A 25358-nucleotide genomic window follows, 5' to 3' on the forward strand; every position below is an offset into this window, starting at 1 on the left:
GGATTGAAAAGAGGTAAGTGCGCGATAATATCTCGTTAAAATCGTGGCTTCTTTAATTATGCCCTCGCGTGCAATTAGTAAGGGTTTTGCTGTTTACATTTTTTTAATGCCCTCCTGTTCAAAAATTTTCTTCCCCCAGAAAATTGCGATTTTAAGCTTTCCAATGATGTATCAGACATGCATATAGGACATTTTTGAGTTTGGCCAACTCTCAGAGCAGAACTTCAAGTCACCTCAGTGTTTTCCGCCATATATAGGCTACATATATATATTTTTTTTTTACCCTGCGATTGGCTGGCAACCAGTTCAGGGTGTCCCCTGCCTACTGCCCGTTAGCTGGGATAGGCTCCAGCACCTCCGCGACCCTCGTGAGGAAAAGCGGCATGGAAAATGAATGAATGAATGATTTTTTTTTTTTTCTTAAGTTTAGTTCCTTGTTCACAGTAGTTACAGTTCAGTGCAGCTATCACTACTATAAAAAATATTTGTATCACCTGCGAACAGGGTGAGTTTTGTTACTTGGTATACATTTAAAGTATTATTTACATACACAGAGAAAAGTTAAGGCCCCGACACTGACCTCTGTGGAACCCCACTCTTTCTTCAAAATAGCACTCATATAAAATCAAAATGTCCACATAAAACATAAAAGCTTTTACTTTCTAAATAATCTGTTGGAACAATAAGAAAACATACAAAGTATGCACAATATTCATTTTACAATTTAAAGAAGTCGAAGTAAAAATTCACGTTATGAAGTTCGCTATCGGACTAAATTAGTCCTTGATTTGACACATCAAACATGGCGGACAAGCTGACGTACTGCTGTAATGGACTCAATCTATCCAAGCGGGTTCATGTATATTTTAAGTCTACGACGCTCCTCCTCCCCCAGTTTGAAGTCTGCTCAAGATGGCGGCGTTTGGCACGGACCGCTGGCTCAACGGCTTGGCAAATCATGACATGTTCAAAAAAGTACGCGACAAGTTGGACTCGGAGCCCAAGACTTCCGAGCGCGCAGTCGCCAAAAATCTCATCTTTTGCTTGGGCGGCGACTTTTTCCTTTGGGACGACGTGGACCGCGTGTTTTACACGACCAGCCTGCGCCAGTTGAACACAGCGGAGGACCAAGGCGAGAGTTTCCAGACGCTGCTGTGCATCAACCCGCCTCGTTTCCCGGTGTGCCAGCTCCTCCCAAGCCCCACGCAGGGCCACGTCGCGCTGGTGGGCCAGCGTGGCGTCTCGGTGCTGGAGCTCCCGCAGCGGTGGGGCAAAAAATCTGAGTTCGAAGGCGGCCGTAGCTGCGTCAACTGCAAGACCACCCCGGTTGCCGAGCGCTTCTTCACCAGCTCACCGTCGGTGAGTCTTCGTCAGGCGGCTTGGTACCCCAGCGAGACAGGGGAGCCTCTCTTGGTGCTGCTCACGTCCGACAACACCATCCGCTTTTACGGGTTGAAGGCCCCGCAAGCTCCGGTCAAAGTGGTGCCCGTGTCGCAGGCTGATGACGACAGCGGCGTCCGGGCGCCGGCACGCTCCTACGCGGCTTCCCTCGGAGAAGTCGCCGTGGCCTTTGACTTCGGCCCGGTGGTGTACGTGCGGGAAAGGCCAGTCTACCCGCTTTACATCCTCTACGAAACGGGCGAGACTTACCTGTGTCACACATGCCAGGTGAACACGGTGAGCGTGGGCAAGCGAGTGGGCCCCCTGCCCATGTACCCCGCGGCGGAGGACAACTACGGTTACGACGCATGCGCCGTGCTCTGCCTGCCTTGCGTTCCCACCATCCTGGTCATAGCCACGGCGACTGGCACGCTCTACCACTGCGTGGTACTTGAGTCAGACGACGATGAGGACGTCGACGCCGAGCCCAGGTATGGATTTGGGGGTAGCTAAAGGTGAAAGGTCCGTCGTTTTGGCCACATTTCCAAGAAAAACTTGAGGCTTAACCTAAGTGCCTGCCTTGGCCAGGGGCGTCACTAGACCCAAAACAATACTGCGGCACAGTGGCGAGCGAGCAAAAAAAAAGAAAAAGCACTTATCTATCATAAAAGGTCAAAAATAGGGCTAATTCAAACCAAAATGCAAGTTTTTGTAAAATAATTGACTTTTAATTTTCTACATTTATATTTACTACGATTTTCACATTTTTAGCTGTAATTTCCATATTAAGCATTAGGCGGAAAACAGACAAGGCTGAGAAAGCAGTTTCTGCTCTTGCACTCCTCTGTTAAAGAAACTGCTGTATTTTAAGCCGAAACAACTGTTGTGTTTGTTAGAACAATATGTCTATATGCTGCCATAGCAGATTCATGGCGCATTAAGCCCCCCAAACTATTTTTAATTTGTCTGTTTTACCCTGAAACCCCCCGTTTACAGACGTCACGCAACCGCTTTTGTTTCAACCCAGCCATAAAACGAAGGTAATTAAGTATTATTCAAAATGCCTATTATTTTTAGCTTGGAATCATTAATTGATGTCTCATGTTTTGTTTTTTAAAAAAGCGACTTTAAAAAATTATTCACTCACATATTTTAAACTTTTGAACAAAATATGTCACAATGGAAAAAAATGGCGTCTGTAAAAAAGTCACTGATACCTACCTCATAATTATCGCTTAATTGTATTTTTTTGTTGTTGTTATTTTCTCATTTTCTCCGATATGTTAGATGATGGCGGGGATGGCGTGGCTCGGTGGTAGAGTAGTTGTCCCCCAACCCAGAGGTTGTAGGTTCAATTCTCCGCCCTGATGAACTTGCCTAAGTATCCTTTAGCAAGATACTGAACCCCACATTGCTCCTGGTGCTGCGTCACCAGTAGGTAGATGGCAATATAGTGTAAAGCGCTTTGAGCGCCTTGAAAGGTGGAAAAGCGCTATGTAAGTATAACACCATTTACCATTTAAATAATCGATCCAAACAAAAAAAAAGTTGAAAAAAAACGTTTAAAACGGTAACTATATGAAAAAGAACATCTCGACCACTCATTGATGTCTGCGATTTCTGCATCGTGACCCTTGTTATATTACCATGTTTCACCCATAAAATCCCCCAAAAATCCAGCTGTGGCCATTCACAGCTGTGTCTTGACACTCAGTGATACATGCTACGTGGAGTTTTTGGATCGAAACAAGCGAAGTACACGATAATATCTCGTTAAAGTCATGGCGTCTTTAATTCTGTTCTCACGTGCTCTCACCTCCAGATAGGGTTTTGCTGTTTAAAAAACTTTTTTTTTTTTTTTTTTTTTTTTTTTTTAAAATCCCCTCCTGTTCAAAAATTTTCTCCCCTCAGAAAATTGAGATTTTAAACTTTCCAATGATGTATCACACATGCATATCGGACAATTTTGAAAGTTGGCTAAATTAGGGGTCTCAGAGCGGCACTTCAAGTCACCTGAGTGTTTTCCGCCATTAGTACTGTTGTAGTGTTTTTTTTAATGTACTCGTGTATCTTAAAGAGTATTCCAACACCTGGGGAAATGCTAATATTCCATCATTTATCCATAAACGCATGCCTTTTGGATTCATATCATGCCACTTCGTGTAATTACACACATCGCAACACCAAGAAAATGATAGAAATTTAGATCGATTGTCAAGCTAAAACGACCGGCACCCGAGATCCCGGAAATCTAGTATATTGTGTGCGTGACGTCACAACTAGGAAACACAAAACTCAGTGCTTACTACCGAATGGCGGCGATGATGGCGGACAGTGTTTTTTCTAGTTGCAGCAACGAATCCGACGTAACGAACGTTCTTCTAATGGTGACGAGGAGAGTTATGAACCTTTCTTTGGAGTTTTGGGTTATCAATTTGAGCCCAAACGAAAGCCAATGCAGCCTAATGAAACGATCATTGAGGGGATTACACTGATGAAACACCGGCAACAGATCGTATGGGAAACACCGAATGGTTTGTTTTGCATTTCTTTTTTTGATGCTGATACACCGTGACCGCAAAATAAATTAATGTATAGAATAATTATCATTTATTGTGCTATCATAGGTTTTTGCTCTGCCAATAGACACAAATATTAATGGGATTAGAGGAATTGTTGTATATATTTTACGAGCGATAATTTATACATGCGTCCAGTCCTATATCCAATGCGTGATATGTTTTTTATTATAAAAAAGTACTCACTCTGGCCATTTCGAGCTTGGCTACTCCCCTCCTTTGCTTAGCCTGGGGTGGTGAGGTGGTCTCATCAGTGCCAGTCATCGTCCTCTTTCTTGATATCTCGGGACATTGAGGTGGCTGCGTGTGTATGGTGGGCACCGCATCTGCTTTCAGCAGCAATTTCTTAGCAAAACCTGATTTCATTTGTCCATAGTTCGAATAGCTTTCAGGTGTAAAATGCGCGCCATACAAAACCGTGCCGGAGGCTGGGTCTGCAAAATTAGCCCTCTTTGCACGGACAAACTTTACTCATTGTCTGCGTAGTCCAGCACTTTTTCTCACGTGCGGGAACTCATGGGTACTACAGTGCGACAAATGGCTACCTGTATACCACATAGCACGACAGGTTTGAACCATTTTAGCAATTTTTTTGATAAAACACGAACGCAACTCTCTCGTCGATGAACAACGCTGTAGAGCTGAAACGAATACTCGAGCAACTCGAGTAACTCGAGTTTAAAAACTGATCAGAGTAATTTTATTCACCTCGAGTAATCGTTTATTTTGACAGCTCTAAGCACCACGTTTTGCTCGGACTAATTTTAATGCGGGACAACGTGTGTCACGTGCGTAGAGGATGAAGCAAAAAAAAAAAAAAAAAACTTACTGCAGCCGACAGCCACTACAAACGACGCCGACATTGCTAAATACTTGCCCGCACGATGCTACGTTGGTAGCAGGTAGCGTCTGATGAGTCTCATAGAGATCACATGTATATTGATCTCGATGCGAAATGACAGACTCGGCCGCGTCTGCGCAGCGTTAGTAAACAGCCGCCATCTTATAGCAGTAGAGCGCTAAGTGCTAATAAAGAGCGCTAATAAATAAGATTAACGTTACTGTCACTAGCTCAAGTAACGTTAGCCCTGTGGAGGGCTAGGTTTCTATTAATTATGACCACTTTCGATGCGTGGCTAACGTGTCTTACATACAGGCTTTAACATAACATAGTGTTGTGGAGTGATGAGGGTGTAAAATAAAAACTCAATAATGCTAACTATCAATTTTAGCTCAGTAGTCATTGCTGGATAAAACACCATGTAGCACTGGTCCCTAATGTGCTCCAATACAGCCTGTATCATACATTTATTTTGAACACTGCAAAAACTCAAAATCCTATCAGGACTTACAGTTTAGACTAACTTAAAACTTAACTAGAACTTAAAAATGGCTTGACACAAATAGAAATTCAATTGAAACACGTGGGGGAAAAAATCCTAACTTTTAAGTGATGTGTGTTATCAAGCGTAATGGTATTTTTAGGTAAGAATACATTTTTTATAAGATCTAAAAGTATTTTGAGTGAAAGCAGTGAATTAGTCTTTTTTTTATTCTAGTTACATCTGAGATGCAATTGTTGGCTGTTTTCAACAATATACATTGAAAATAGAGACATTGATTGACTGAAAAGGGTTCAAGATTAGATGAAATGTCTTGTTTTCTCATGTGCATTTATAATTGCTCTTCACCTAAAAATATATTTGTTTTATCCGATTAATCGATAGAATTTTCAGTCGATTACTCGATTACTAAAATATTCGATAGTTGCAGCCCTACAACGATGGCACCTGCCTCGACCTTTTGTTTCCTGGCTGTGACGTCAAAGCCCCATTCGGCTGTTTTCGGAATACTTTCAGAAATGTTCGTAATTTTCGATCTATTTTCGATAATTGTTCTTGAACGTGATTTATTTTTTTGTTAACTTTATTAATATTTGTTATCTTACCACATAACGGTTCTATTGATATCTCACAGCCCCTTAGTATTATGATTCTCTTTAAATGCTTATAAATTTATGTATATTTGTTAACTCTTTGGCTGACATTGATGGCACGAGCAGCGAAAGAATGAACGTTTATTCGATGTCAGCCTCCCACTTCAAACGGATTGGGCGTCTACTAGTGATAAACTCATGTCAAGGGTTTTAATTCCGTTTTTAAGAGCCACACAATTGGACTTCTATTGTCGTCAGTTGTACTGAAAAAAAATCGTTATTTCCTATGAAAAGTATCCACCTCTGCATTTTTAAATTTTTTTTTTTTTTTTTTTTTTTTTTTTTTTTTTTTTTTTTTTGTGATAACAGGTGCCTAACTGGTAGTGTTCCGGCGCTCTACGTTTTCGAATGCGTAGAGCTGGAGCTGACCCTGAAGGTGGCAGCGGCGGGCGACGAAGCAGAGGACGAGCCAGACTCGGCCTGCCCGCTTCGACTACACCGCGACCCGCTGTGCCCGCAGCGCTACCACTGCACCCACGAGGCAGGCGTCCACAGCGTGGGCCTGGCGTGGGCCAACAAGCTGTCAGCCTTCCTGCGGGCGGTCGAGGACGACCAGGACGGGTTGCCCGAGGCGCCGGCCGAGCGCCGTTGTGCTGTGGAGCACATCGTGTGCACCCGCCCCCTCGCCAGTAGCAAACCGGCGCCGGTGCGAGGTTTTCTGGTCTTGTCGGACCTATCGCTTGGCGCCACCATGATCTGCGTGAGTGCCACCTACGAGTGCATCTTGCTGCCGCTGCTATGCTCCGTGCGGGCGCCATCGCCGCCGCTGCTGTGCAGCCGCTCCAACCCAGGATCGGGCAGCTCGCCGCTTCGCGGACTGGCAGGGAGCTCTTTCGAGCAACACGTGCGCAACATCCTGGCCCGGGGTGCTACCAACCCGCTTCTGCTCAAGGTGAGATCAACGTGTCAGTTTAGGATCAGGAATGACAAAACTCAACAACAGTGTCAGTGAAAAAAGTTGCTATGAAATACGACAGCAAGTGACATTAAAAATGATAGACCATTATTTGGACACAAATCTATCCATAGAAGGGACAGAAAAGACTTAATAATAAAATTAGATCATAATTAGTCATCCTTTCTCAGTTGCCTTGGCCCCGCCCACTAAAAATATCTTCAAACAGGAGATGTCACAACCAGAATTAGCTGCAGATTTTTGCCATCTGCTAGCATGCTTTTCTCTTGTTGCGTGTGACTGTTCTGTCATTGTCAACATCCGCTAGCTTGCGCAGTGCTAGAAAGCTAGAAATGATTAATTCTGGTTGTGACATCTTCTATTTGAAGATATTTTTTAGTGGGTGGGGCCAAGGCAACTGAGAAAGAATGACTAATTCCAATTTAATTTTGTAATGAAGTCTTTTCTGTCACTTCCATGGATAGATTTGTTGATTATTTTCTTCACGCTGACCACCAACAATGTTGTTAATTTTACATGAGCAGTTTTCTATTCAGCCTTGTGTTCTCCATTTATATATATATATATATATATGTGTGTGTGTATATATATATGTGTATATATAGTATATATATTTGTGTGTATAAATATATATGTGTATATACAGTATATATGTGTGTGTGTGTATATATATATATATATATATATATATATATACAGTGGGGAGAACAAGTATTTGATACACTGCCAATGGGTTTTCCCAGCGGCAGTGTATCAAATACTTGTTCTCCCCACTGTATGTATATATACAGTATACATATATATATATATATATATATATGTAAATATCTTTATGTGTATATGTGTGTGTATATATATATATATATGTATGTGTATATATATGTATGTGTATGTGTATATGTGTGTATATATATGTATATATATATATATATATTATTAGGGCTGTCAAAATTATCGCGTTAACGGGCGTTAATTAATTTTTTAAATTAATCCCGTTAAAATATTTGACGCAATTAACGCACTATGCCCGCTCAGACAGATTTAAATGTCAGTACAGTGAAAGGCCAACTTGTTAATTGTGTTTTATGGAGTTTTTCCGCCCTCTGCTGGCGCTTGGGTGTGACTTGCATATGTTATGTGGCGTAATGTCGCCCTCTGCTGGCGATTCAGTGCAGCGGATTATTTGGGTTTCGGCGCGCTTTTCTGACGTGATTATATGTCGACGTGAACTCACACTAATAGACAGTGCTATTCAGACCAGTTAACGTCCGCATCCAGTATTCAGTGGCAGTTCTCATAGCCCCATCACACTGTTTGTGTCTAATACATGCATCGCTTGTGAGTTATATTCCTCCTTTGTTTATATTCATGAGCATTAGATAGTTATTGATGATGTGTATTTGAATTTGTTCACATATATGGTGAAATGCAGTTACATTGTTAGATGCTTGTGAGCTAATTGGCTAGTGCTACTGCTCAAATGGACACGTGTGTGTACATTTTATGTTATTTTGTGATTTATGCAAGTTATTGACACATTGCCTTGTTATTTTCAGTTTTACAAAAATACAAGAAACGTGCTCCTGTCAAAAAGAGATGACTTCAGTAAAGCCCATGCAACTTTGCCACACTGTCTGATTTCTTTTTGGAACTTATGTTCGCTATCTGTCAATTTGTGTACTCACACACATTGAGGACAGAATAGGGCTACTAGTTTATTTTTTGATTGAAAATTTTACATATTTTATTAAAACAAAAACATTAAGAGGCGTTTTAATATAACATTTTATCCATGGATCACTTAAACAGAATGTTAATAATGTTAATGCCATCTTGTTGATTTATTGTTATAATAAACAAATACAGTCCTTATGTACCGTATGTTGAATGTATATATCCATCTTGTCTTATCTTTCCATTCCAACAATAATTTACAGAAAAATATGGCATATTTTATAGATGGTTTGAATTGCGATTAATTACGATTAATTTTTAAGTTGTAATTAACTCGATTAAAATTTTTAATCGTTTGACAGCCCTAATATATATATATATATATATATATATATATATATATATATATATATATATATGTGTATGTATGGCGGAAAACAATCAGGTGACTTGAAGTTTGGCTCTGAGACCCCCAATTTGGCCAAATTTCAAAATTGTCCGATATGCATGTGTAATAGATCATTAGAAAGCTTAAAATCTCAATTTTCTGGGGGAAGAAAATTTTTGAACAGGAGGGCATTTTTTAAAAATTTTTTAAAAATTTAAACAGCAAAACCCTATCAGGAGGTGAGCGCACGCGACAGCAGAATTACAGACACCATGACTTTAACGAGATATTATCGTGTTGTGTTGTTTGGACCTTGTTTCGATCCAAAAACTCCATGTAGCATGTATCACCAAGTGTCAAGACAAAGCTGTGAATGGCCACAGCTGGATTTTTGGGGGATTTTATGGGTGAAACATGGTAATATAACAAGGGTCGCGATGCAGAAGTCAAGGAGTGGTCGAGATGGCCTTTTTCATATATTTACCCATTTAAACGTTTTTTTAGAGGTGCACGATAATTATCGGTCCGATAATAAGAATTATGACGTCATCCCAATAAATCTGATAACATAATATATTATCGGCCCTATTAATAGTATTTTTGGCACGGTGTCGGATTGGGATTTGTGCGTATGTTTCCGCTCCTGTTTTTTCAGTATTCAAAGTTTTGTTACTGTCTTTGCTTTTTTTCATGATAGTAATGTTCGGCCAAAGGCAAATCTAAGCTGAATCAACCACTAGTATTTTTGACCTACAGGTGTTCAAAAACTCAGGTGAATATACAATGAAAAATTATATATATATTATCGGTTATCGTATCGGTATCGACCTTGAGGAGCATGAAGTTATCTATCGGTATCTGTTTCAAAAAATGGATATCATGCACCCCTAGTTTTTTTTTTTTTTTTTTTTTTCCAAATTTTCTTTGTTTGGATCGATTCTCATCTAACAGATCGGAGAAAATGTGACAGTATAAAAAGACATACAATTAAGTAATTGTTATGAGGTAGATATCTGTGACTTTTTTACAGACGCCTTTTTTTTTTTTTTTTTTTCATTTTGATGCTTTTTTCATTTTGGGCTTAATGCGCCATGAATCTGCTATGGCAGCATATAGACATATTGTTCTATCAAACACAACAGTTCTTTTGGCTTAAAATACAGCAGTTTTTTTAAAAAGACAGGTGCAAGAGCAGAAACGTTTTTTTTTCAGTCTTGTCTGTGTTTTCTGCTATATATTTTTTTCCATCTTTAATGTGCATTCTTTGGTGAGACTTGTATCCAGGTGCGAGTTATAGTCCGAAAAATATAGTGAATTGACCTTAAAAGTAATACAGTTGTCCGATAATGACTTTTTAACCGATTTCCGGATATTGTCCAACTCCAAAAATCCGATATCAAACCGATACCAAAGATGCGGTAATGCACGTAATGTTTTATATGTTAATTTTATTGTGACGTCACTTAATGCTTTAATAAGAATAAAAGTAACAACTTCAAGGTTTTCCAAATAAAAATTCTGTGAAAAATAAGGGAACAACTTCAATGAAAGTTAGAGAAAATAAATGTTTCATATAAATAATATAAATTTAAATGGCCGCAATTAAATAAAAGGAATCATTCACAAATAAATCGCATTTACATTAGTTACCCCCAAAGAACTGTTAGGGGGCGAGCAAACCATTACAAATACAGGCAGGTAATCAGTGCCGTGACAATTCCCAAGATGCATTTTGCTGGGCTTTTTCAAAGATTTATGTATTTTATTACTTTTCTTAGTGACTATTTCTTTCTGGTAACGCAATAGTTATATGTAATGAGTTCATAATTCCTTATTTTTCCAATCACTTTTTGTAATATTGGGAAACTCTAGTAATAAATACTGAAACACATAAATTATGTATTTAGTTTTTGATTCTCCTGGTTGACTTTCACTGTAAATGACTGTGTATAATGAGAATAAAGGATTCTATTCTTCATATCGACATGAAAATAAAATGTACTTTTCTTGTGGCTGGGGCAGGCGGGCGACGGGGAACCCTCACCCCAGGAACGTCTACAGCTCCTGAGCCGAGCCACGCAGGTGTTCCGCGAGGAGTACATCCTGAAGCAAGACATGGCTCGCGAGGAGCTCCAGAAGCGCGTCAAGCTACTGCGAGGCCAGCGGGCCAAACAACTGGAGGAGCTGGCGCGCTTCCACGAGGAACGCGCCGCCCTCCGTCGGGAGGCCGAGCGGCTGGCCGACAAGTACGAGGACGCCAAGTACCGGCAAGACGCGGCCTCCCAGCGCGTCAAACGCGCGCTGGCAGCTCAGCGCCTCCGCTTGCCCGTCCTGTCCAACAGCGAGAAGGACATGCGCAAGGAGCTGCGTGCCGTGGCAGAGCAACTCAAGCACTTGGACATCTGCATCAAACAGGTCAAGATGAAGATGGAGTACCAGAAGACGCAGGTGGAGCGCGATCCGCCCGCCGCCCATGCCAGGGCCTCCATCTCCCTTAGCGGGCCTCAGAAGAAGGTCGTGCGGGAAGTGCTTCGAGAAGAAGGCCAGCAGATTGTGGACATGATGAAACAGGTCAAGGAGATGTCCCGCCTCATCGCCATGAGGAGCTCCGACTTGGACTTGAGCAGCAAATGAGACCTGCCCCACGTCAGGGACTTCTTTTTGATAATTGTTTGTAATAATGATATATATTTGTACGCTTGATTTGTATGTTGAATAAAGCTTTTTTTTCATCCATTTTCTGTTTTTGCCCACTAGAGGTCCCCACATTCCTCAGTTTTTCCTCACTGAGGAATTTCCCTCGTCAACCCCTACACACACAAAACTTTTTGTTTAGGTAACACTTCTTTAGGGGTGTGCTGGGGTTCCCTGATGAATCACTTGTATTTTGGTGACTCGGCAGGTTGATTGACAATCTTAGAATTGGAAAACATTCCAAATTTTGGAAAAATTAGCCTTTTCCTATCCAATTTTCTGACATTTACAAGTAATATGCTATCAAAAATAGGATTTGCTCAATTTACAGATCAAAAGGTAAAATTTCATGAGTTATCTAATATTTACAGTATTGAGCATTCATAGTAACGGTTGGAAATCCCGAGTAATGTTAGCTTTCAAGAGCAGAAACTAGCTATTTAGCCAACTCAACTGCTAGTCAAGAGGACAAGTTTATGTAAATTAAGAAATTACGTTTTTCTGTAATTTAAGATGCAAATTTCATAACAATTTTAAAATATTTGGCTAAATCACAGTAACAGTCTTGCTAGTTTGTGCTGTAAGTTTACAGGAGTGGAAGCTTGCTAGTAACTGCTGATTAAGAGGAAAAATATTAATAGGGGAGAATAATTACATATCAGATTATTTCAATATTTGTTACATGGTTTGATATTTACAGTATTTGGCATAATACCAGTATTGCTCAATTTGACTAAAGTTGTCTTTCAGCAGTTAAAGCTAGCTGTTACTGCAGATTAAGTGGACAAATGTAAATATATATATTTTTTAAAGTTTTTGTAATCTCCCATTAAAGCAGTTTTTAATGCATGAATTGATATGTAAAATATCAAAACACAGGATTGCTAATTCCTGCTAACGTGAGTTTTCAGGAGTAACAGCTTGCTGTTACTGCTGATTAAGAGGGAAAAATATACAAATAAGGGAGAATAATTACATTTTTCTATTAACTAAAATTATCTCAATTTTCTGTCACATGGTTTGATATTTACAATATTTGGCATAATCACCGTATCAGTATTGCTCAACTATTAACTATAGTAGTATTGCGTACTCAAGTTAGCATTCAGCTGTAAAAGCAAGCTGGTACTGTAGCTTTTTTTTTTTTTTTTTTTTTTAATTACGCTTTTCTGTAAACTCCAATTATTGCAATTTTCAATGGATGAAGTGATATGTAAGATATATATTAAAAAAAGCAACAACAAGGTTGCTAATTTGTGCTAACCTTAGCGTTCAGGAGTAGAAGCTATCGGTTATTGCTTACCAAGAGGACAAACTTTGTAATTACGTGAAGGAAAAATTAATTTTTCTGTAATCTCAAATCATTAATGTTTTTATTACATGGTTTATTTCATAATTACAATATTTGGCAAAATCTCAGTAACAGTATTGCTCAACAATTAACTATACTAGTATTGCGCACTAAAGTTAGCTTTCAGCAGTAAAAGCTAGCTAGCTGTTACTGCAGATTAAGTGGACAAATTTATTTATTTATTTTTTTTTAATTACGGGTTTCTCTAAGTAATCTCCAATTACCGCAATTTTTAATACATGAATTGATATGTAAAATATCAACCAAAAAAAGAAATAACGGTAACAAGATAGCTAATTTGTGCTAACCTTAGCTTAGCTATCTGTTATTGCTTATCAAGTGGACAAACTTTGTAAATACATGAAGGAAAAATTAATATTTCTGTAATCTCAAATTATTACAGCGTTATATACAGAGTTATATACAGAGTTAGTCAAATGTTAGCTTTCTCAGGAGTTGAAACTAGCTACTGCTGATAGATTATACAGTGGGGCAAATAAGTATTTAGTCAATCACCAATTGTGCAAGTTCTCCTACTTGAAAAGATTAGAGAGGCCTGTAATTGTCAACATGGGTAAACCTCAACTATGAGAGACAGAATGTGGAAAAAAAACAAAATCACATTGTTTGATTTTTAAAGAATTTATTTTCAAATTAGAGTGGAAAATAAGTATTTGGTCACCTACAAACGAGAGATTTCTGGCTGTCAAAGAGGTCTAACGTCTCCTAACGAGGTCTAACGAGGCTCCACTCGTTACCTGTATTAATGGCACCTGTTTTCACTCATTATCAGTATAAAAGACACCTGTCCACACACCTCAGTCAGTCACACTCCAAACTCCACTATGGCCAAGACCAAAGAGCTGTTGAAGGACAACTGAGACAAAATTGTAGACCTGCACCAGCCAGGGAAGACTGAATCTGCTATAGGTAAAATGCTTGGTGTAAAGAAATCAACTGTGGGAGCAATTATTTAAAAATGGAAGGCATACAAGACCACTGATAATCTCCCTCGATCTGGGGCTCCGTGCAAGATCTCACCCCGTGGCCTCAAAATGATAACAACAACGGTGAGCAAAAATCCCAGAACCACACAAGGGAACTAGTGAATGACCTACAGAGAGCTGGGACCACAGTAACAAAGGCTACTATCAGCAACACAATGCGCCGCTAGGGACTGAAATCCTGCACTGCCAGACGTGTCCCCCTGCTGAAGAAAGAACACGTCCAGGCCCGTCTGCGGTTCGCTAGAGAGCATTTGGATGAACCAAAAGAGGACTGGGAGAATGTATTATGATCAGATGAATCCAAAATAGAACTTTTTGGTAGAAACACAGGTTTTCGTGTTTGGAGGAGAAAGAATACTGAATTGCATCCGAAGAAAACCATACCCATTGTGAAGCATGGGTGTGGAAACATCATGCTTTGGGGCTGTTTTTTTGCAGTGGGACCAGGATGACTGATCTGTGTAAAGGAAAGAATGAATGGGGCCATGTATCGGGAGATTTTGAGTGAAAATCTCCTTCCATCAGCAAGGGCATTGAAGATGAGACATGGCTGGGTCTTTCAGCATGACAATGATCTCAAATACACAGCCAGGGCAACAAAGGAGTGGCTTCATAAGAAGCATTTCAAGGTCCTGGAGTGGCCTAGCCAGTCTCCAGATCTCAACCCTATAGAAAATCTGTGGAGGGAGTTGAAAGTCCGTGTTGCCCAACGACAGCTCCAAAACATCACTGCTCTAGAGGAGATCTTCATGGAGGAATGGGCCAAAATACCAGCAAAAGTGTGTGAAAAGCTTGTGAAGAGTGACAGAAAATGTTTGACCTCTGTTATTGCCAACAAAGGGTACATAACAAAGTATTGAGATGAACTTTTAGTATTGACCAAATACTTGTTTTCCACCATGATTTGCTAATAAATTCTTTAAAAATCAAACAATGTGATTTTTTTTTTTTTTTCTTCTCCATATTCTTTTTCTCGTGGTTGCGGTTTACCCATGATGACAAATACAGGCCTCTCTAATATTTTCAAGTGGGAGAACTTGCACAATTAGTGGTTGACTAAATACTTATTTGCCCCACTGCCACATGTCAATAAGTAAAGAAAAGCATTTTCTCCAATTTAACTCAAATTATCACAATTTATGGATAAATGAATGTGTTTAATCACTTGTTTTATTTGTAGTATTTCTTTTAGTGTTGTGAATGTTTTTTTTTTCTAAACACTGTTTTTCCTGTCTTGAATCACTATGATGTGCAACAATTTATCGATCACATCTTTATTTTATCTGTGGCACTAAAATAGACAACCACTACTACCGCTCCCGGTCAATACAGACTGGACGTCTATCACTGTCAACGGAAGATACAAAAAAAAATGATTTTCACTCGGTACCATCGCCGATTCAATTCATCTGGATTTTGTTGATGCCATTTTACATAATCCTGAAGTAAAATAAATCATGTTGTGTTTCTCTTAAAGGTACAGTGCACGGCCCCTGTGAAGGAAACTTCACAGGGATATTAATAACCCTCGGCTCGGCCCTCCACATTCTTCCCTTGTGAGTCAGCTTCAGAGCAAGCGAACAAGTCAGTGACTCGGGAAGGATTGCTCCTGTTTCTCATTTGCCTCCCTTTTCCACAGATGAGAAAATATGGAAAAGTTGACGCAAACACGCACGAGCGCACATACAGAGCTTCTTAGTGTACACAAATGGCAGTGTGGATAGACTTCACTTTGTAAGGCTGATGTTGTGATTTGGGGGTTGGAAAAAGGTGGTATGCACACTTGGCTGGAGTGACTCAGAGTGAGTGTTTATCAGGACGGCCTGCTTGAGAACATGACACGCGGTGGAACTCGCTTCCAAAGCAAATTTGTTCTCATAGGAAGCTAGTAATGCAAATAAGGCGGATGGATGGAATTTGTCTCAAGAGAAGCATTTTAAGTAGCGTTGCGCCAATGCAAGTATCTGTACCGATACGGAACTAAAATTGTGTTGATTGAGTGTCTGACCAAGCCATGATAGCAATTGAATTATAGTGTGCATACATTAATTTAATTTAGAAACGAAATAGTTTTTTGGATTTATTCCATCAAAGAAAACATTTTTTCTGGAAGATGACGAGACGATAACATGCTTAAGTTATGACTTTTGGGAAATTAAAACATAACGTGTCGTGAAGAGAATGAAAATGCGGAATAGTTTCCGTCACATGTTCACAATGTGTCTCACAATCACAATGTTTTATATATGTAGTTAGCCTGCATCGTAGCAGTGTCTGATTGTATCACTTGTGACGTATCCATAATGGCTTGACCACACGGTAAGATATTTTCTCTTGGCGAGAGAGAATATGCTATGTTGCTTTAGTCTTTAAAGGTCTGTGTTGAGTGATCATCACACGCTAAATGTAACTGGTAGTGTTAGCGTCAAGCCCGTCGACAGGGGGGGCAACCGGTAATGTTGTTCTGGGCCTCAGGACCATAGGGGCCCCTGAATGAACCTTGATTTATTTTACTTTACGTTCACATATTTTTTCAAATTTAAATCATTGTCCGATTAAATATTATGTTTTACTCGATATATACTTAAACACTTTAACATATTAAGCATTTCAAATATATATATTTTTCCTTTATTTGTACCCCCCCCCCCCCCCCACGTCTTAGCAGAGAAATGTTTGACCCCGCTCTGGCGCACTCAAGGCTACACTACGTACGTGCCCTGGAGCGGGAAATTAACATCTGAAATGGCGAGTCGTCATAAGTCGGGTGCGCGCAGAAAAGAAAAAAAGATGAAGATCATAGAGGCGAACGAGAAAGACAAGAAGCCAGAGAATTAGGGTCAAAGTTGGCTGTGGACGGGGATGTGGGTATTTGAACAACAACCGCTAACACTGAACGTTTAAATTCACGATCACCGTGACCAAAGTCCGAATCGAGTGTCACCGGCCGCTTGTAGCCTACTGAGCTGCGGTATGACAAGACACGCTGCTTGCGTTAAGCCAAGGAGAGAGAAGGTGATGGGAGATCAGGGATATACAGTGCCCTCCATAATTATTGGCACCCCTGGTTAAGATGTGTTTTTTAGCTTCTAATTTTTTTTTGTATTCAAATAATATGGGACCTTGATGGAAAAAAAGAAAAAAATCTAACCTTTACTACAAGTGCATTTATTCAGTGGGGAAAAAAATCCCACGTAAAAAAAATAATTATTTGACATCAAATAATGTGTGTCACAATTATTAGCACCCCTGGTGTTAATACTTTGTACAACCCCCTTTTGCCAACAAAACAAGGTCTGGGGACTGAGATGGCTAAGGTCTCATCTGCACGGTCCGTGTGCTTTGGTCAGATGAGACCAAGATTAAGCTTTTTGGCAACAAACACTATAAGTGGGTCTGGCGTGCCACGAAAGATGCGCATGCTGAAAAGCACCTCATACCCACTGTGAAGTACGGGGGTGGGTCAGTGGTGCTGTGGGGCTGTTTCGCTTCCAAAGGCTCTGGTAACCTTGTAAGGGTGCATGGCATCATGAATGCTTTGAAATACCAGGACATTTTAAATCAAAATCTGTTGCCCTCTGCCCGAAAGCTGAAGATGGGTCATCACTGGGTCTTTCAGCAAGACAATGACCCTAAACATATGGCCAAATCTACACAGAAATGGTTCACCAGACACAAAATCAAGCTTGTGAAACATTATAGGAGAAGATTAGGTGCTGTTTTGTTGGCAAAAGGGGGTTGTACAAAGTATTAACACCAGGGGTGCTAATAATTGTGACACACATTATTTGATGTCAAATAATTATTTCTTTATGTGGGATTTTTCCCCCACTGAATAAATGCACTTGTATTGAAGGTTGGATTTTTCTCTTTTTTTCCCATTAAGGTCCCATATTATTTGAATAAAAAAATTATTAGAAGCTAAAAAACACATCTTAACTAGGGGTGCCAATAATTATGGAGGGCACTGTATGTTAGTCTGCGGAGAGCAGGTGCGCGAGGCTGAACAGACTCTGGTCCGACGGCTGGATTTATCTTGGGTTTACAACCCACTGTGTATCATAGCAAACTCTAATACGAATCCATCACCGAAACAGCACAAACGAGCAGCAGTGGAACATGACTTTGCTGTCAAAAAATCTAGGCACATCACCGTTTGAGGGTTTGATAACCCCAGGGATGTGGAGGGGGCAGGCACAGGATGTTTAGTGATACGGTTATGTTGCTTAGCAGGCAGGCGTAGCACTCTCAAATGTATTGAATTGTAGCCTACATGGGACAATAGATGGAAATTGTTTGTTTGTATTGTGTCACATCACATTACCGTCTGTTAAATTTAACTGTCCATCTCAAGTTAAATAATTTGAAAATTTACACTGTCATTGCTTGCAAAGCGTTAAAAGTACTGCGTATGTTGTCGTGACAAGCCGGTGGCAGGAGTGGGGTGGTGTGGCAGGCCCCTCCGAGTCTGTTGACAACCCTGGTTAGCATAGCATTCACGTTCGCAATAGGCTAATGCTAATGGCGAGCGTCCTCTTGAACCCTCAGTCAACATTTTTTTTGCATAGTTTGTGGCGTCCAGGTGGGTATAATTAATTGAAAATAATGTACTGTTTTCCTGCTAAATGTGTATAATCATCAAGGGTTTGGTCTCAACATTGGTTGGGACATCATATTAATAAGACCAAACAGATTGGGTGAATGGGGGTCAGTGGTTCATTTCTCAAGAATATGAACCTATATGATAGGCTAAATGATCAATGCAAAAGAAATCTGTATAAGTAATATCGCCCAAAAGAGGAAGTCGAAAATTAAAAGGGCTGCCAAAAACAACCGTACTAGACATGTCGAGTCAATTTCATGAAGATCAGTAAAACCGTTGTCAGGGATTTGTTTATGCTAGTAGAGCAATAACTACGGGTTACTACGCTCACAAACGATGGCAGATGCAAAAAATAATTTGAAATATCCTTGAGAACTTCGCTCTTTTTGCGATTTGAGCCTATTTGTTAAAATTCCCAAGTAGCTTGCCAAAATTTTAGCCAGGTAATCCACCCAAAATGCCTGTTTCAAAACAAAATGGCCGACTTCCCTTTAATCAAACCTCAACTTCATTCACACTTCTTTATTAAACTTTTTATGCGCAATGTACATTTTTTTTAATCACATGATTTCACATTTGAACTCTTGTCTTTAAGCACGTTCTCGTTCAAACTTTCAGTTACAGTGGCTTACAAAAAATATTTCAAAGTAAAACACACTTCTGACAAAACACAGTCAAAAAATACATTTATTGCTCTATTAACCACAATGAGGCCAGGCGGTGGCGCTGTGCACAGCAGTAGTAGTTTTCAGCCTCGGTGAGCAGTTTAATACAATCGTGTAAACGCAAGCAGCAATGAGACGCACCCGAAAATAAAATACTACAGGTCAAAGTGCACGTGACGTGCTAAATGCTAAACATGCTAACGAGAGAGGCTAGGAGGCTACATACACAACAAGTGAGCTGCTAAGGAAGCGGCGTGTGCGCTAAATAGCTAAAATACGTCACAATTGTGAGTTATTAAAACTTTGGCTTATTTTACTACTTTATCTACTTTGTTTGGGACACCTGGAGACTTAAGTTTCTAGTAGTAGCAAACAAACAGATGCTGCTTTCAGGAAAGCTGGGAGATTGGAGATTTTTTTTACCTGCTCAATTAATTTTAACACTTTCACACATGAGTTATGATTTAAAAAAAAAAAAAAAAAACTACAGGGCATGCAATGTGTGAAATACTATGGAAAAAAAACCTTTTCGAACATAACCAGTGTGTACTCATCAATGGAAAATGGATTGGACGTCTATCGGCGTCAGTGGCAGCCAATGAGTTAAAACCTAAAAATAAATACATTTTTAAAACCCGATCTTTTGTACCCGATACCGATACTCTATTTGAAAAATGAAAGTAGAAGGATTTTCAAATTGGACAAAAAAGTTTGGACACCCCTGCATTACAGTAATCCCCCACATGTTGGCGTTCCATTACGCCGCCTAAGACCAGCTAATATGAAAGTAGTAATTAGCGTCAAGAATTGTAAAGGAACAGATTTCACCCGTCCCTACGCCCCCAAAAATAGCTGGGAGTCATCCATTCATTGGTCAACGGTTGTCGGGTTCAAGCATCGGAGCCTTTCTGCCTGCGTTTGGAGGGCGGCACCAAGCGGACGGGCAACTCCGGGGGCAGTCCGTGGCCTTCCAGCTTGACCTCAATCAGGTGGCTGGCCAGGGCAAACTCCTCCTCGTCCAGCATGCCGTCCCGGTCCACGTCGGACAGCTTCCAGATGCGACCCAGGACCGAGTTGGGCAGCCGAGAGCTGACCATCCAGTGTTTAGCTTTGGTGCCGCTCAGCTTGCCCTCGTTGGGCGCCAGGTTGTGGAAGATTTCGTCGTATTTGGGTTTGTCCTTGGTCACCACCCACTTGTCGGGCTCCTCCTCACCGTCGTCGCAGGGCTCTTCTTCCTCGTCCCTGAAGGGGTCGCCCTCGCCGAAGGGGCCGGCGCGGCTGCCCAGGAAGGCGCCGCCCTGCACGCCGGGCTGATCGCCGGCCTCCAGCTCTTCCTGGCGCAGGAGCGGCATCAGCTTGGCGATGTCCACGGACAGGAGCTCGTCCAGGGCCGCCATCAGGTTGGGCTTCAGGGTTTTGAACTTGGTGAAGTCGTGAACCATCAGTTGCTCCTAAAAGTGATAAGATGGTGAGAAGCGAACACGGAATGCTCGGAATGAGTTGCGAGCTGACCTGCATCTTGGCACAGTCTGGGAAGTCTCCGGCAGAAATGTTATGCTGCAGTTGAATCTTAGAGAAGATGACGGGCAATTGATAGATGAGGTTCTTTTTCTTATTGTCCTTCCTAAAAACGGACGGCATCTCTTGCTTCAGGTAGCTGATGATGTGAGCGTGCACCTGAAAATGGAACATTCAGTTATTTTCACACGTCAGGGAGATCATTTTGAAGTTTAAACTCTGGGCTTTTTGGAGCAGCTAGTTTTCCCAAGTACACCCGAGGTACTTCAGTTGCGCGTAGGCATGTGCTGGTAAGAGATTTTGTCCGTCAAATAAGCTTAAGCCAAAATATCATGGTTTTACGGCATTGCAATTGCAGCTCTAAAAGGTGTTATTTTGAGATATCTGGGTTTTTAAAAAATCCATTGAACAGGCGCAGCATTTTCACTTTTCTGCCGGACTATTAAGGTGGGGCAAATAAGTATTTAGTCAACTCCTAATTGTGCAAGTTCTCCCACTTGAAAATATTAGAGAAGCCTGTGATTGTCATTTGGCCCATTCCTCCATGCAGATCTCCTCTAGAGCAGTGATGTTTTGGGGCTGTTGTTGGGCAACACGGACTTTCAACTCCCTCCACAGATTTTCTATGGCGTCGAGATCTGAAGACTGGCTAGGCCACTCCACGACCTGAAACGCTTTTTACGAGGCCACTCCTTTGTTGCCCTGGCTATGTGTTTGGGATCATTGTCATGCTGAAAGACCCAGCCACGTCTCATCTTCAATGCCCTTGTTGATGGAAGGAGATTTTCACTCAAAATCTCTCGATACATGGCCCCATTCATTCTTTCCTTTACACAGATCAGTCGTTCTGGTCCCTTTGCAGAAAAAAAACCCAAAGCATGTTTCCACCCCCATGCTTCACAGTGGGTATGGTGTTCTTCGGATGCAATTCACTATTCTTTCTCTCCAAACACGAGAACCTGAGTTTCTACCAAAAAGTTCTATTTTGGTTTCATCTGATCGTAACACGTTCTCCCAGTCCTCTTCTGGATCATCCAAATGCTCTCTACCAAACCGCAGACGGGCCTGGACATGTACTGGCTTCAGCAGGGGGACACGTCTGGCAGTGCAGGATTTCAGTCCCTAGCTGCGCATTGTGTTACTGATAGTAGCATTTGTTACTTTGGTCCCAGCTCTCTGTAGGTCATTCACTAGGTCCCCCCGTGTGGTTCTGGGATTTTTTTCTCACCGTTCTTGTTATCATTTTGACGCCACGGTCACAGATCTTGCATGGAGCCCGAGATCGAGGGAGATTATCAGTGGTCTTGTATGTCTTCCATTTTCTAATAATTGCTCCCACAGTTGATTTCTTTACACCAAGCATTTTACCTATTGCAGATTCAGTCTTCCCAGCCTGGTGCAGGTCTACAATTTTGTCTCTGGTGTCATTCGACAGCTCTTTGGTCTTGGCCATAGTGGAGTTTGGAGTGTGACTGACTGAAATTGTGGACAGGTGTGTTTTATACTGATGATGAGTTAAAACAGGTGCCATTAATACAGGTAACGAGTGGAGCCTCGTTAGACCTCGTTAGAAGAAGTTAGACCTCTTTGACAGCCAGAAATCTTGCTTGTTTGTATGTGACTAAATAGTTATTTTCCACTCTAATTTGGAAATAAATTATTTAAAAATCAAACAAAGGTATTTTCTGTTTTTTTCCCACATTCTGTCTCTCATGGTTACCCAAGTTGACAATTACAGGCCTCTCTAATCTCTTCAAGAAGGAGAACTTGCACAACTGGTGGTTGACTAAATGTTTATTTACCCCACTGTACATGTCTGAGTATATTCATGCATGACTGGGTGCGATTAGACACACTCAAAAAGTCAGTGCCAGGATTAGCGATCAGGTAGCGTTGAATAGGATGTGAACACATCCACACCTCCAGGTGATTTACGTAATACTGAGTTTCCCACCTCACATTGGTTAATTGTGTATGCTCCACCCTACCTATTTACTTCTCCTTTTAACTCACCTTCCCCCCTCTTTCTTTTCAGTTATCATGCCACCCACACTGTGTCCATGGGAAAATATAATTAGCTCACGATAGCACCACTACTTTCACAGGTAGCACAGGTGTGTCATAATGTATTTGTTATTGTTGTTGGTTCTTCTCTTCTGTCTGCTTCCTTCTTTTCAGTCCCCCCACAACCCCTTCCTGCTCGCTTTCTCTAAATGAATAAAACATAGCGAACAACCACAATGGGAGGATATCAAACTCCCATGTGATACATTAAAACTGTTCAGACTATAAGGACACTCAGATTCCGATTCTCCTAAGCAGCTGAACAGGACCGGTTAAAAAAAAAAAAATATATATATATATATATATATATATATATATATATATATATATAAAATACCGTAATTTTCGGACTCCAAGGTGCACCTGACAATAAGCCGCAGCTGTCCTCACTGTATTATGGGATGTTTACACCAAAAGATATTAATTGGTAACTTTTTATTTGAAAGCGGCATCATACGACTGTCATAACACGAAATGAACCACCATGAAGCTTTGAGCTGCGAAGCTTAATTGCTTTAAGAAGCTTTATTTGCTTTATATAGAAGCTTTATTTGCCATCACTGCTCCCGTGGGGGAGACAGTCAACCTCTGCTGCCACCTGCTGTCAACACTGTTGTCATCCAATATGCCTCCTAGCATGCACTGCAGCGCTACAGATGTAAATAACAATAAAATTCATGTTCTATGCTAATTATTTCTTCAGTTACTGTTCTAGTTGTTTCATTAATTGCTAGTAATGGTATTTGGTAACACCATTATAATTATGAAGTGACACTGCCATTAACATAATGAATGCTTATGACATGTGTCCTTTTATGTCATCTGACAAATGATCTCACTTCTGAATGTATGTAAAAGATCCGAGCTGAACATAAATGGAGTTAGTGACATAATTAGCCGGATGACACTTAATGATATCTATCATAAAACTTCGTTAATGCCCATGATACTGTTCAGTTCTGTACTTGTTTTAGTTTGTTTGCCTATTTTGGAGAAACTGTTCTTGCCTAATCCTCGTAAAACAAAGTCCTAATCTTCACAAGAGCAAAGAAAACTTTTGGACTGGAGGTATTCTGAATTCCTCTCTGAAAAAGAAGCACTCACCCGAACCAGGCGCGCCCTCTTGACCAGGTCATTTAGCTTGCGCAGCGCCGCATGCCGAGGAAGATTCTGGATATCGGCGAAGAGGTCCTCCTCCTCCAGCTCGAACAGCTTGCGGTTGTCCGTCACCATCAGCGGTTCGGACCAGAAGGAACCGATGTAGACCCTGAGAACCTCGGGGGTGCCGAAAACCTTGCCCAGAGACCACATGAGGGCGCCGTAGACCCTCATGAGCTGCTGGGTCCCCACCATGTCGGCCTTGTTGAGGACCACCCGCAGCTTGTCTTCGTTGCCCTTCAGCGCGCCGATGGCCTCCGAGAACTCGTCCGAGATCTCCAGTTTGTGGGCGTCGAAGAGGAGGATGATGCGGTCCACGCGCTCGGCGAACCAGCGCAACACGGCGGGAAAGTCGTAGCCTGCGAGCAGTGTTACAGTTAGCTTCATTTTCAACGGTAACGACTTTGGAATTTCCAAAGTTCAATTCACAAATTTTAAACACTTTTCTGTTCAAAAGTTTATATTAGGTAACTCATTCATTAGCTTAGCCTCACTTCAAATGGATTGGACGTTTAGCGTTGGCAATGACAGTCAAGGAGTTAAAAAGTAGAGCATTCCACTTGGACTTGCTCACAGCTACAGTATGTGGAAACAGCAACATGATGTCATCTTTTTTGCATAAGCGTCTTTTGTGTGTGACTTTTGACACTTCTTACTCAACTTTTTTAGATTTATACAGTGGGGCAAATAAGTATTTATTCAACCACTAATTGTGCAAGTTCTCCCACTTGAAAATATTACAGAGGCCTGTAATTGTCAACATGGTTAAACCTCAACCATGAGAGACAGAATGTGGGGAAAAAAAACAGAAAATCACATTGTTAGATTTTTAAAGAATTTTATTTGCAAATCATGGTGGAAATTAAGTATTTGGTCAATACCAAAAGTTAATCTCAATACTTTGTTATGTACCCTTTGTTGGCAATGACAGAGGTCAAACGTTTTCTGTAACTCTTCACAAGCTTTTCACACGCTGTTGCTGGTATTTTGGCCCATTCCTCCATGCAGATCTCCTCTAGAGCAGTGATGTTTTGGGGCTGTCGTTGGGCAACACGGTCTTTCAACTCCCTCCACAGATTTTCTATGGGGTTGAGATCTGGGGACTGGCTAGGCCACGTCTCATCTTCAGTCCCCTCGCTGATGGAAGGAGATTTTCACTCAAAATGTCTCGATACATGGCCCCATTCATTCTTTCCTTTACACAGGTCAGTCGTCCTGGTCCCGTTGCAGAAAAACAGCCCCAAAGCATGATGGTTCCACCCCCATGCTTCACAGTGGGTATGGTGTTCTTCGGATGCAATTCAGTATTCTTTCTCCTCCAAACAAGAGAACCTGTGTTTCTACCAAAAAGTTCTATTTTGGTTT

The 25358-nt window shown here is 41.0% G+C and overlaps 2 protein-coding genes across 2 annotated transcripts in view; one reads left to right on the forward strand and one right to left on the reverse strand.

Annotated features, from left to right (window-relative positions):
* Positions 1 to 900: 900 nt before the first annotated feature.
* On the forward strand, positions 901 to 11681 carry LOC130917568 (nucleoporin 88-like). Its single transcript, XM_057839127.1, has 3 exons — positions 901 to 1871; positions 6265 to 6847; positions 10956 to 11681. The coding sequence occupies exons 1-3, from the start codon at positions 913 to 915 to the stop codon at positions 11565 to 11567; spliced, it is 2154 nt and encodes a 717-aa protein (XP_057695110.1). The 5' UTR covers positions 901 to 912; the 3' UTR covers positions 11568 to 11681.
* Positions 11682 to 19716: 8035 nt separating this feature from the next.
* The window catches only part of LOC130918052 (EH domain-containing protein 2-like), a 30762-nt gene continuing 25120 nt past the window's right edge, over positions 19717 to 25358 (reverse strand). The window contains exons 6-8 of the mRNA XM_057839921.1: positions 23940 to 24352; positions 20766 to 20930; positions 19717 to 20704 (exon numbers count right to left, since the gene is read on the reverse strand). Coding sequence (XP_057695904.1) covers positions 20144 to 20704; positions 20766 to 20930; positions 23940 to 24352 — 1139 coding nt within the window. The 3' untranslated portion in view covers positions 19717 to 20143. The remainder of the gene's footprint in view (positions 20705 to 20765; positions 20931 to 23939; positions 24353 to 25358) is intronic.

The sequence above is a fragment of the Corythoichthys intestinalis genome, chromosome 6, assembly GCF_030265065.1.
Source record: "Corythoichthys intestinalis isolate RoL2023-P3 chromosome 6, ASM3026506v1, whole genome shotgun sequence".
Lineage (NCBI taxonomy): Eukaryota > Metazoa > Chordata > Actinopteri > Syngnathiformes > Syngnathidae > Corythoichthys > Corythoichthys intestinalis.